At 51.4% G+C, this 12,066-nt stretch overlaps 2 protein-coding genes across 10 annotated transcripts in view; one reads left to right on the top strand and one right to left on the bottom strand.

The window, feature by feature from the left end:
- MEA1 (male-enhanced antigen 1) overlaps positions 1–12,066 on the bottom strand; it is a 172,736-nt gene that overhangs the window by 112,023 nt on the left and 48,647 nt on the right. The window contains exon 1 of one of the 8 annotated variants that reach the window (XM_077998460.1): positions 4,687–4,696. The exons of the other annotated variants lie outside the window; for them this stretch is intronic. The gene's annotated coding sequence lies outside the window, so the exon portion shown is untranslated. Of the gene's footprint in view, positions 1–4,686; positions 4,697–12,066 lie in introns of those variants that run through there. 8 annotated transcript variants of the gene reach the window in all.
- Positions 1–12,066, top strand: part of PTK7 (protein tyrosine kinase 7 (inactive)) — an 83,479-nt gene that overhangs the window by 47,532 nt on the left and 23,881 nt on the right. For both annotated transcript variants that reach the window (XM_077998466.1, NM_001261579.1), the window contains 6 exon segments: positions 3,171–3,458; positions 3,921–4,023; positions 4,427–4,617; positions 4,708–4,858; positions 6,203–6,351; positions 6,603–6,869. In XM_077998466.1, the coding sequence (XP_077854592.1) occupies positions 3,171–3,458; positions 3,921–4,023; positions 4,427–4,617; positions 4,708–4,858; positions 6,203–6,351; positions 6,603–6,869 (1,149 nt within the window).

The following is a 12,066-nucleotide window of genomic DNA, read 5'->3' as shown; positions in this document are numbered from 1 at the left end:
CCAAGGCTGAGCTGGGGTCTCTGAGTCACGCTGTCTCTCTTCCCAGCTTGGGTTTCTGTGGCAGGTGGTCTGTGGTTCCTGCAAACCCAGGTCCCCTTCCCCTCTATCCCACCCACCACCTGCTTATTCCCTTTAGACTTCTCTGCTGTGGTGGCTCCTTCCCCTCCAGGGTCTGGGAGTGGTCCTGGCACTTGGCAAATGGAGAGCTTTCTAGTCTTAGAAGTTGAGTCCTTGAGCAGGAAGGGTGATCATAAGAATATTAACAGTAGCTGCCGTTTACTGAAGGTGAACCCTTTGCAAGGCACTTCATGTGTTTCCAGGTTTACAACTCATGACAGCCTTGTGAGAGAGGCAGAGGAAGCTGAGACACAGTCTATGTTACTTGTTCAAGGTCAGACACACTGAATGTAACAGGTCAGGATCTGAGCTCCGCCTGTCTGATTCCAGCCCCTTAACTGCTCCTGCATGTGGGTGAGACTCCTGGCTCCCCACCATGTCTGCAGAAAATGAGCGGGGAAGGTGGGGGCTTGCCCACACTTCGAGGGCAGATGATCTCTCTTTGGTCTTTGACGAGGCTCCTGGAGTTCTGGGTCAAAGGTCCTAGGATTTTGGGCAGGGCGCCGTGACTCATGTCTGTAATCCCAGCACTTTAGGAGGCCAAGGTGGGTGGATCACTTGAGGTCAGGAGTTCAAGACTAGCCTGGCCAACATGGTGAAACCCTGTCTCCACAAAAAATACAAAAATTAGCCAGGCGTGGTGGCGCGTACCTGTAATCCCAGCTACTCGGGAGGCTAAGGCATGAGAATCGCTAAATCCGGGAGGTGGAGGTTGCAGTGAGCCAAGATTGCACCACTGCACTCCAGCCTGGGTGGCAGAATAAGTAAGACTCCGTCTTAAAAAAAAAAAAAAAAAAAGGTCCTAGGATTTTGGTGAGTCACATTTGCAGAAGCCCACTGGGGACTCAGTCTGATTCCGCTCATCTGCGTCATGAGAGGTGCTCCAGAAGTATTCTGTGTATCAGTTCTTGCCCCACGCTTCCTTCGAGGTCACTTCAGTTCAGGCAGTGCTTGCTGGGTGCCTTTGTGCCTGGCATTGTCTGCAAGAGGTGTGTCCACTTCACTACCTGGCAGTGGGGAATGTGACTCCTCATTGTAGGATCAGATGCTTTGAGGGTTGTTTCTGAGTCTCTGGGTGGAGCTGGGAAGAGCACAGAGTTGGCTGCTCTGAGCTGCTTCCAGCTCCGTGACTGGGTTTTGTGTCAGGAGATGCGGGCTGGCACCTATGAGCTCGTTGGGAGATGGACCAACACCAGGGGCAGCCCCTCATCTGGACCCAGGATGGGGGATCCTGGAATTGTCTTGACACTGACTTTATGAGGAGACTGATTCTCATGCCGTAAAGAACAGAACCCCATCTCCGGGGACTTGGATTAGTTTCCAGTGGTTTGGGAAGGGATAGAGAAGACCCCGTTAGTACCTTTCTGCACTTGCCCAGCCAGTTTGGCTCAAGGCAGAGCCTGCTGCTTCGTGTAGCAGTTCCAGGTGGCCCGTTTCTTCTTCTGGGGTGGGGGATCGGGGAGTCCTCTTCTGTGTTCAAGGCCCAGTGGCTCCAGGCCTCTGTAAGGCGCCCACGCGGGCTAAGAACAAAGCCCAGTGTGTTGCTCCTGCCGCCGCTGTAACCATGCCACCCACCTCCCTGGCTCTGCCCTCCGCCTCCCTAAACCCATCTGCCATGCAGTGTAGGCTTCTTCCTCTTTCCTTTGTTCCCACTGACTGCGGTTCCACCTTTGGTTGCAGGGACCCCGTGGCCAGAGCTGAACTATAATGGTACAGGAAGGGGAATGGCTTCAAGTGGAACTCTGGAACCACAGAGAAGCTGACCTTGCCCACAGATGGATTCTTAGGGATAAAGAACAAGACATGGGGCCGGGTGCGGTGGCTCACACCTGTAATCCCAGCCCTTTGGGAGGCCAAGGCGGGCGGATCACGAGGTCAGGAGATTGAGACCATCCTGGCTAACACGGTGAAACCCCGTCTCTACTAAAAATACAAAAAATTAGCCGTAGTGGCGGGTGCCTGCAGTCCCCGCTACTCGGGAGGCTGAGGCAGGAGAATGGCGTGAACCCAGGAGGCGGAGCTTGCAGTGAGCCAAGATCTCGCCACTGCACTCCAACCTGGCTGACAGAGCGAGACTTGGTCTCAAAAAAAAAAAAGAACAGGACACAGGATGGCTTGTCTTTGGCAGCAGCCCAGGTTTCTAGAGAATACTGGCTTCCCCAGTGTTGGGGTGGGTTTTTTCAAAGAAGCATCTGGGGAACGTTGGGCTGCGGAGCATTTGTGGGTGAGATTCAAAGCATCCTGTCTGTGGCCACCTCTGATGCTGGCACTGTTGAGGGGCGTGAATGAAGCCATCTTTCCAGGGTGCTGTTTGGGTCATGATTTAACTTTACTAAACCTCCTGATTCTGGATTAGGGGAAAGTGACCTGCAATGTCCCTGGCTCCTCAGCCTGGCATCAAAACCTCCTGTGTTCTGACCCTGCAGGCCCAGGCTCTCTTTTGCTGGGAAGCCTCCCTGTGCAGCCAGCCCTCGGGGATCCTTTCTTCCTTCGTGCTCCAGAGTCACTACTGCCTGCCCACCCCATTCATTTGGCATTTATGTGACTGTAACTGTGTTCTGTGTGCCTCTCTGGTCTTGAGACCTTTTGAGGAGAGGCTACTGTGGCTCACGCCGGTAATCCTAGCACTTTGGGAAGCTGAGGCGGGCAGATCACCTCAGGTGAGGGGTTCGAGACCAGCCTGGCCAACATGGCGAAACCCTGTCTTTACTAAAAATACAAAAATTAGCTGGGTATGGTGGCTCATGCCTGTAATCCCAGCTACCCGGGAGACTGAGGCAGAAGAATCACTTGAACCCAGGAGGTGGAGGTTGCAGTGAGCTGAGATCGCCCCACCACATTCCAGCCTGGGTGACAAGAGCGAAAAAAGAGAAAGAAATTTCAAAAAGAAAAAGAAAAGTTTTTCAAGGGACTCTTGCAATTGTGGCATCATGATCCTTCACACCTGCACTTATTGGATGCCTCTTCCATCCTTATTGGATGCACAGGGTGGCCTGTGTTAGGACAGAGGCTAGCTCCCCCTGACCCTGCCTCTCCTCTGTCTGCATTTACAGGTACCCAGGCAGCCATCGTCTTCATCAAGCAGCCGTCCTCCCAGGATGCACTGCAGGGGCGCCGGGCGCTGCTTCGCTGTGAGGTTGAGGCTCCGGGCCTGGTACATGTGTACTGGCTGCTCGATGGGGCACCTGTCCAGGACACAGAACGGCGTTTCACCCAGGGCAGTAGCCTGAGCTTTGCAGCTGTGGACCGGCTGCAGGACTCTGGCACCTTCCAGTGTGTGGCTCGGGATGATGTCACTGGAGAAGAAGCCCGCAGTGCCAATGCCTCCTTCAACATCAAATGTGAGAGCCAGGGGGGCTGTGCCCAGTCCCCTTGTCAGACCCTCAATGACTGAAGCCTGGGGGACCCCTCCCTTGCCTCAAGTTCTCCCATTTCCAGTTAAATGGGGCAGGCAGAATGCATTTATCATCAGCCCTTTTTGCTCATGTGGATAAGAGGGAATTAAAAGTTACATTTTTCCAAAAATTTTTTCCTTCAAGTCTGGGGCCCATTTATCTGCTGCATGCTTGTGCAAATGGAAAGGGTGGCTGAGCCCTTGGCCAAGTGTCAGACTTGATCTGCCAGGGACCAGGCAGGCACTTAGTATCTGGTACCTGTAGCCCCAGCCTCAGCCTCCAGGGCTTCCTTGTGTCTGTTGGCACAGAGCCTCGAGGTTCCACAGCTTCCTGCTTGTCCTCCTTGCCCTCTGCCTTCCCGCCCTTGCCCTGCTCTGCCCCTCACTGCAGCCATGGCCTCTGCTACAGGGATTGAGGCAGGTCCTGTGGTCCTGAAGCATCCAGCCTCAGAAGCTGAGATCCAGCCACAGACCCAGGTCACACTTCGTTGTCACATTGATGGGCACCCTCGGTAAGGAGTCAAGGAAGTGGGGATGGGAGAGGGTTATTCCGGACAGGGATGTCTCCCCAAATCCTGGACTCTATGCAGATGTTACCTCGCTCCATTCTGTGACCACTCCTTCCATCACCACAGTGTTCTTCACCCCGCCTCCCCTGAGATGTTGCCCTATACCGGCCCCTGGTGACCTGAAGAGTGGGCCACATTGTGTGTAGAGCTGAGAGATCTAATCTCAACTTGATTCTGTCCCTGAATCAGAATTACCGTGTGCCCTTATGCAAGTCCCTTTCCCTCCCCAGTCCCCATTTCTCCATGTATAAACTGAAAGGTCTAGCCCTGACTCTCTGATTCTGTATCCTCTCCACTGGCCACTGAGTACCCCTCCCCGCCACTGCTGACTGTGTCTGCCCTGCAGGCCCACCTACCAATGGTTCCGAGATGGGACCCCCCTTTCTGATGGTCAGAGCAACAACACAGTCAGCAGCAAGGAGCGGAACCTGACGCTCCGGCCAGCTGGTCCTGAGCATAGTGGGCTCTATTCCTGCTGCGCCCACAATGCTTTTGGCCAGGCCTGCAGCAGCCAGAACTTCACCCTGAGCATTGCTGGTGAGCCTGGGGTGGGGGCGGAAGGGATGAGGTGAGTACAGGAGAGCCTCACCACCCAGCCTGCCTGCTCCCCCATCTTTCCCTCTCCAGATGAAAGCTTTGCCAGGGTGGTGCTGGCACCCCAGGACGTGATAGTAGCGAGGAATGAGGAAGCCATGTTCCATTGCCAGTTCTCAGCCCAGCCACCCCCGAACCTGCAGTGGCTCTTTGAGGATGAGACTCCCATCACTAACCGCAGTCGGTAAGGCATCTGGCTGGGAGCGCTCCAGTATCATGTGCCACACGCATGCGTTCTCTAGAAGGGGGTGCGGTTCGTATCACAGACATCACAGATTTGTACATGTATTATTTCAAATTTCCAACAGACACAGTTGAATGTTTTGCTTTTATAAGATGAGTCTAACACAGGGAAGAGTCTCTAGGAAGAGCTGTTTTCCAGTTTGCACAAAGGCCCTCTGAGCTAGTGGTGGTTCTACTTCTCTCTCCCCACTGCCCACATGGGTCGTCTGGGATGGAAGGGTAGAGACCCCAGGGATGAGAGAGACACAGGAGACCTGGTAATCAGGTGGTCACAGTCTAGATAGCATGATCCAGTGTGGCAAAGACATCACACACACACACACACACACACACACACACACACACACTTTTTGGAGGAAGCAAACACCTCTAGAAGGTTCCAGCCCCACTGCAGGGACTTCTGTTCTTGCCTGGACCCTAGGAGAGCATAGAACACCTTTGTAGTATCGGGCATGACCATGGTCCTTGGGGGTGTGACTTCCTAGGCTAAGGACTTGGATGCCACTTGGCTTCAGCCCTGAGGACATCATCAGTAGCCTGCCTGGTATGGCTGAGGGGTATCTGACTCTGGAGCTGGGTGCCCTATCAGCGTGGCCCTGCGGGATGGTGGCTCCCCTGTCTTGACAGTTGCACATGGTAGTTACTCTGTGTATTAGACCATTTTAATGCTGCTGATAAAGACATACCCAAGACTGGGCAATTTACAAAAGAAAGAGGTTTAATTGGACTTGCAGTTCCACATGGCTGGGCAAACCTCACAATCTTGGCAGAAGGCAAGGAAGACCAAGTCACGTCTTACATGGATGGCAGCAGGCAAAGGAGAGAGAGCTTATGCAGGGGAACGCCTCTTTTTACAACCATCAGATCTCGTGAGACTTACTCACTATCATGAGAACAGCATGGGAAAGACTTACTCCCATGATTCAATTACCTCCCACTGGGTCCCTCCCACAACACATGGGAATTATGGGAGCTACAATTTAAGATGAGATTTGAGTGGGGACACAGCCAAACCATATCACTCTGTCTCTCACCTGCATTGTCATTTGCCTCATTGCTTCCCGATCTGATCTCTTGTAGTTGGAACACACACCTGCACATACACCTGAGCAAGTGTATGCAGGCACACACACCAGTGTGGAGTATCAGCTTCCTTCTCTCTGCCCTGTTCCTGGTCGATTCCTTACTACATTTCCGACTTTTGTAGGAAAGGGGTTCCCTTGCATTCCTTTCCAGAAGTAGGCCTATTGGCCACTTTCTCCAAATTGCACTCTCCCCTCTGCAGCCCCCCACACCTTCGCAGAGCCACAGTATTTGCCAATGGGTCTCTGCTGCTGACCCAGGTCCGGCCACGCAATGCAGGGGTCTACCGCTGCATCGGCCAGGGGCAGAGGGGCCCACCTGTCATCCTGGAGGCCACACTTCATCTAGCAGGTGAGTCTCTGGGTCTGGGGTGCTGACGTGGGGACTGCCTTTAACATTTTTGGCACATAGAGATTTAGGCTCCTGTTTTTACTCAGCAGCTTGGAGGGCAGGGGAAGAAGCGGATGCTGGGGGTAGGAGGAGATGCAGAGGGCTTCAGGGGAGGGTTTGGCTGGAAAAGGGCCTAGGCTTGCTGTGGGAGAACATCATGTACCCTGAGACTCACAGTAATCGGGCCATTCCTCCCACTTATATCCTTGCAGAGATTGAAGACATGCCTCTATTTGAGCCACGGGTGTTTACAGCAGGCAGCGAGGAGCGTGTTACCTGCCTTCCCCCCAAGGGTCTGCCAGAGCCCAGTGTGTGGTGGGAGCACGCAGGAGTCCGACTGCCCACCCATGGCAGGGTGTACCAGAAGGGCCACGAACTGGTGTTGGCCAGTATTGCTGAAAGTGATGCTGGTGTCTACACCTGCCACGCGGCCAACCTGGCTGGTCAGCGGAGACAGGACGTCAACATCACTGTGGCCAGTGAGCACCTTTGCTCTGAAGGTCAAGGAGAGGTGGAGGGGAACGCAGGTCTAGGTGTGATGGACAGAGGCTTCCCTGGTGCTCACCTGAGGCCCTCTCAGTTCTGGGCCCTGCAGGCTTGGAAATCAGTTCACTACTGGGAGTCGGAGTAGACAGTAGAGAGCCAGGCACAGGGGTTAGGGTGGGTGCCCCGGAGGAAATAGTGACAGTCCTCACAGGAAAACGGTCCTCTGGGTGCAGAGGAAAGAGCAATGGACTAGGAGTCTAGAGACCTGGGTCCCACTATGCTCCCAACGCACAGAGTGACGATGGTAGCAAATCACCCACCTTACTTGGGTTCAGTCTCCTCATCCATAAAATGGAGCCAGTAATCTACCTACCCCACAAGGTGGTTGAAAAGGCCAAATGAAGTAGATGAAAATGATTTTTCTTTTTCTTTTTTGGGAGGTAATGTTGGACAAAGTTATAGGTGATTTAAAATTTGTTTTAGTTTGTTATGCTTTCCAAATTTCTTTATTAAACATATTACTTATGAAAAAAAGGGGGAGAAAAGCAAGAAATATGAATGAAAGTACACATGATAAACCATTTATATCTGGCTGGGCGTGGTGGCTCATGCTTGTAATCCCAGCACTTTGGGAGGCCGAGGTGGGTGGATCACAAGGTCGGGAGTTTGAGACCAGCCTGACCAACATGGTGAAACCCCATCTCTACTAAAATTACAAAAATTAGCCGGGCGTGGTGGTGCGTGCCTGTAATCCCAGCTACTCAGGAGGCTGAGGGGGGAGAATCACTTGGACCCAGAAGGCAGAGGTTGCAGTGAGCCGAGATCGCGCCACTGCACTCTGGCCTGGGCGACAGAGTGAGATTCCATCTCAAAACAAAACAAACAAAAAAAACCCCTTATATCCTTGCTACAGGCATAGGGATTTGTTTACTTATTTATTTATGCCACGCCTTGTTCCAAACCTTTTGTGGTAGTTTAAAAGGATACACAATAAAAATTACAATATGCACACAGAGACAGACATACGTACAAACTATTTTACAATCTGCTTCTTCCACTTACCTTTATATTACTATTATCTTTCTGAGTGGGTAACTTTGCAAAAAGATTTGAATATGAAAGTGGCTTTGTAAATGTGAAGTTATGATGCTAGTGTTCCCATTAGGATACTGAAATCTTAGAAGACATGCGCCCACGCTCAGGCAGTGATTTGGGTGGGAATCACAGCACACGTGTAACAGGTGCTCAGGACACTCACAGTGCAGGTGCAAAGGCAAGATGCACAGTCAAGCCTTCCTCCAGTTGAGGTCTGAGAATCACCTGCTTTCATTAGGGATACTTTTTCTTTTTTTTTTATTTTCTTATTTGAGAGGGAGTCTCGCTCGCTCTGTCCTCCAGGCTGGAATGTAGTGGTGTGATCTTGGCTCACTGCAACCTCTGCCTCCCAGGTTCAAGCGATTCTCATGCCTCAGCCTCCCAAGTAGCTGGGTTTAAAGGTGTGTGCCACCACACCCGGCTAATTTTTGTATTTTTAGTAGAGGCAGTGTTTTGCCATGTTGGCCAGGCTGGTCTCAAACTCCTGACCTCAAGTGATCCACCTGCCTTGGCCTCTCAAAGTGCTGGGATTACAGGCGTGAGCTGCTGCGCCTGGCCTCGTTAGGGATACTTTTTAAAATGCAGGCCAGGTGCAGTGTTTCACACCTATAATCCCAGGCTTTGGGAGGCTGAGATGGGAAGATCTCTTGAGCCCAGAAGTTTGAGACCAGGCTGGACAAGATAGTGAGACCTTGTGTCTACAGAAATTTAAAAACTTAGCTAGGTATGATGGTACACACCTATAGTCCCAACTATGTGGGAGGCTGAGGCTGGAGGATGAGCTCGGGAATTGCAGATTCCAGTAAGCTGTGATCACAGTACTGTACTGGAGTCTGGATGACAGCAAGACTGTCTCCAAAAAAATGTCTAGGACATTGCTGGAGCCTTGAAAAAAAAGAAAAACATGCAGAATTCAGGGCCCCACTCCACAGCTCCCAACCCAGACTCTAGGGGTGGGACCCAGGCAGGTGTGTATTTAACAAGTGCTCTGGGTGATACTTCATGTGTGCTCAAGTTTGGGAACTACCGGCTTTAATCAGTCATTCCACAGATGCTAACTGAAGCTGGCACTGACTGAGCCACACCAGTGTCCCTTGCTATGCTCTGAGAAGGAGGCCTGTGGCATTTGAGAGTGTGTGATGCAAACAGGGCCAGATCAGGTGCTGGGTGTTAGAGAGTAGAGCCCAGAGGATGGAGAACTCTGGGAATGCAGTCAGTCAATAGAGATTTGTCGAGCACTTTCCTTGTGCTAGATCTGTTCCCAGTACTGGATGCAACTGTGAACAAAGCAGGCAGAAGGCCCTCTCCTTGTGGAGTTCATATTCTGGTAGGGGTGACAAAGCCAGTAAGAAAAACTATCAAATGAACAAATATAATTTTAGCTGCCAGCAGAACAAGGGAGAAAAATAAAATAGGGCAAGTGATAGAGAAAGGGCAGGGCCAGAGGGAGTTTAGGGAAGACTTGTGTAAAAGGTGCATTTGAGCTGGTATTTAAATTAAGAAGGGAGCCAGCCATGTGATAGGCCCTGAGATGGAGATGGCCTTGTATGTTGGAGGAACAGTAGTCGCCTGTGTGGCTTGAGTTGAATAAACGATGGTGAGAGGGGTTGAAGTTGCCTGAGAGGTGGAAACTGGATTACCTAGGTCTTGTAAAAACCTAGTAAGGACTTTGGCTTCGGCATCAGTTATCCATTGCTACATAGCAAACCACTTCAAAATGTGGTGGCACTTTGGGAGGCCAAGGTGGGTAGGTTACTTGAGGTCAGGAGTTTGAGACCAGCCTGGCCAACATGGTGAGACCCCCATCTCTACTAAAAATACAAAAATGGTTGGGCGCAGTGGCTCACGCCTTGTATTCCCAGCACTTTGGGAGGCCAGGGCGGGTGGATCACAAGGTCAGGAATTTGAGACCAGCCTGAGCAACATGATGAAAACTCATCTCTACTAAAAATACAAAAATTAGCCGGATGTGGTGGAGGTGGAGGTTGCAGTGAGCCGAGATCGTGCCACTGCACTCCAGCCTGGGCAACAGAGCGAGACTCTGTCTCAAAATAAAATAAGAAATAAAAGGCCGGGCGCGGTGGCTCAAGCCTGTAATCCCAGCACTTTGGGAGGCTGAGACGGCGGATCACGAGGTCAGAAGATCGAGACCATCCTGGTTAACACGGTGAAACCTCGTCTCTACTAAAAAAAATACAAAAAACTAGCCGGGCGAGGTGGCGGGCGCCTGTAGTCCCAGCTACTCGGGAGGCTGAGGCAGGAGAATGGCGTAAACCCAGGAGGCAGAGCTTGCAGTGAGCTGAGATTCGGCCACTGCACTCCAGCCTGGGCGACAGAGCGAGACTCCGTCTCAAAAAAAAAAAAAAAAAAAAGAAATAAAAAACCCCACAACAATTAGCCAGGCGTGGTGGCACATGCCTGTAATCCCAGCTACTTGGGAGACTGAGGCAGGAGAATCGCTTGAACCCAGGTGATGGAGGTTGTAGTGAGCCGAGGTCGCACCACTGCACTCTAGCCTGGGCGACAGAGCGAGACTGTCTCAAACAAAACCAAAACCATAGTGACTTGAAACAACAAACAACAGCCATTGACATGCTTATGATTCTGTGGACAGGTTCAGGTGGGCCTGCTCGTCCACCTGGTGTGCTATCAGCTGGGTGTACACATGTTTGTGGTGAGCTGGCTGGTCCCTGGTGGCCTCACTCACCTGTCTGGCAGTTGACAGGGGGTATTGACCAGGGTGCCTTAGTTCTCCTCCACATGGCATCTCCTGTAGGCTAGCCCAGGCTTCCTCACCTGGTGGCTGGGTTCCGAGAGGGCAAAAGTGGAAGCTGCAACACTACCACTGTGTTCTGTTGGACAAGGGGAGTCACAAGTCACCCAGATTCCAGGGACTAGAAAAATATACTATGACCTAGTGCAGTGGTTCACGCTGCAATCCCAGTACTTTAGGAGGTGAAGATGGAAGGATTGCTTGAGCCTAGGAGTTTGAGACCAGCCTGGGCAACATGGCCAGACCCTGTCTCTACTAAAAAAAAAAAAAATTAGCTGGGCATGGTGGTACACACCAGTGGTCCTAGCCACTTGGGAGGCTGAGGTGAGAGGGTTGCTGGAACCTGGGAGGCTGAGGCCACATTGAGCCATAATGGCATGACCGCACTCCAGCCTGGGTAATGGGTGAGACCCTGTCTCACACACACACAAATAAATAAACTCCACCTCTTGATGGGAAAGTGTCAACATCACATTGCAAAGAGATGAAATGGATGGGAGAATTGTTTATAACTATCATTGCAAACAGCCTACCACACCACATTGGATGGGAAGACCTTGCAGGGTTTTGAGTGGAAGACTGATTTTTCAGAAGATCACTCTGGCTGTTTTGAGACTAGAATGTTAGGACCAAGAGTATAAACAAGGAGACCCATTAGTAGATGACTGTAATAGTCTAGGGGAGATACTGAAAGGAGCTTGAACAGAGGCAGTAGTGGTGGGGGTGAGGTGGTCAAATTCAGGATATATTTAGGAGCCCCAGTAGATAGGGTTTGTGTAGAATGAGTGTGATGGGGGTGGGGTATAGAGAGAAGACAAGGCTAGCTTTTTGGCTTTCTTAATTGACTGGATAGTTCTATTGACTGAGATAGGGAAAATGAGTGAGCAGGTTTTGGGGGAAGTCAGGTGCTCCCTTTAGCGCACATAAAGTTTGAGATGCCTGTTGGATATCCAGTTGGAAATGCCAGTAGGCAATTGGATTTACAGGAATCAGGATGTAGTTTTGGGAACCAACCATTCATATTGTATTGAAGGTTGTGGACTGGATGAGTGAATGTGACTAAAACAGAACAGATTTCTGAGGACTGCACCTTGGCATTTTATGGTGTAATAAGAAGAACAAGGGGCCGGGCGTGGTGGCTCACGCCTGTAATCCCAGCACTTTGGGAGGCCGAGATAGGTGGATCGCGAGGTCAGGAGACGGAGACCATCCTGGCTAACACGGTGAAACCCCGTCTATAAAAATACAAAAAATTAGCCGGGTGTGGTGGTAGGCTCCTGTAGTCCCAGCTACTTGGGAGGCTGAGGCAGGAGAATGGCGTG

Source organism: Macaca mulatta, chromosome 4 (genome assembly GCF_049350105.2).
Source record: "Macaca mulatta isolate MMU2019108-1 chromosome 4, T2T-MMU8v2.0, whole genome shotgun sequence".
NCBI classification, from domain to species: domain Eukaryota; kingdom Metazoa; phylum Chordata; class Mammalia; order Primates; family Cercopithecidae; genus Macaca; species Macaca mulatta.
This window is presented reverse-complemented; position numbering and strand designations above follow the sequence as displayed.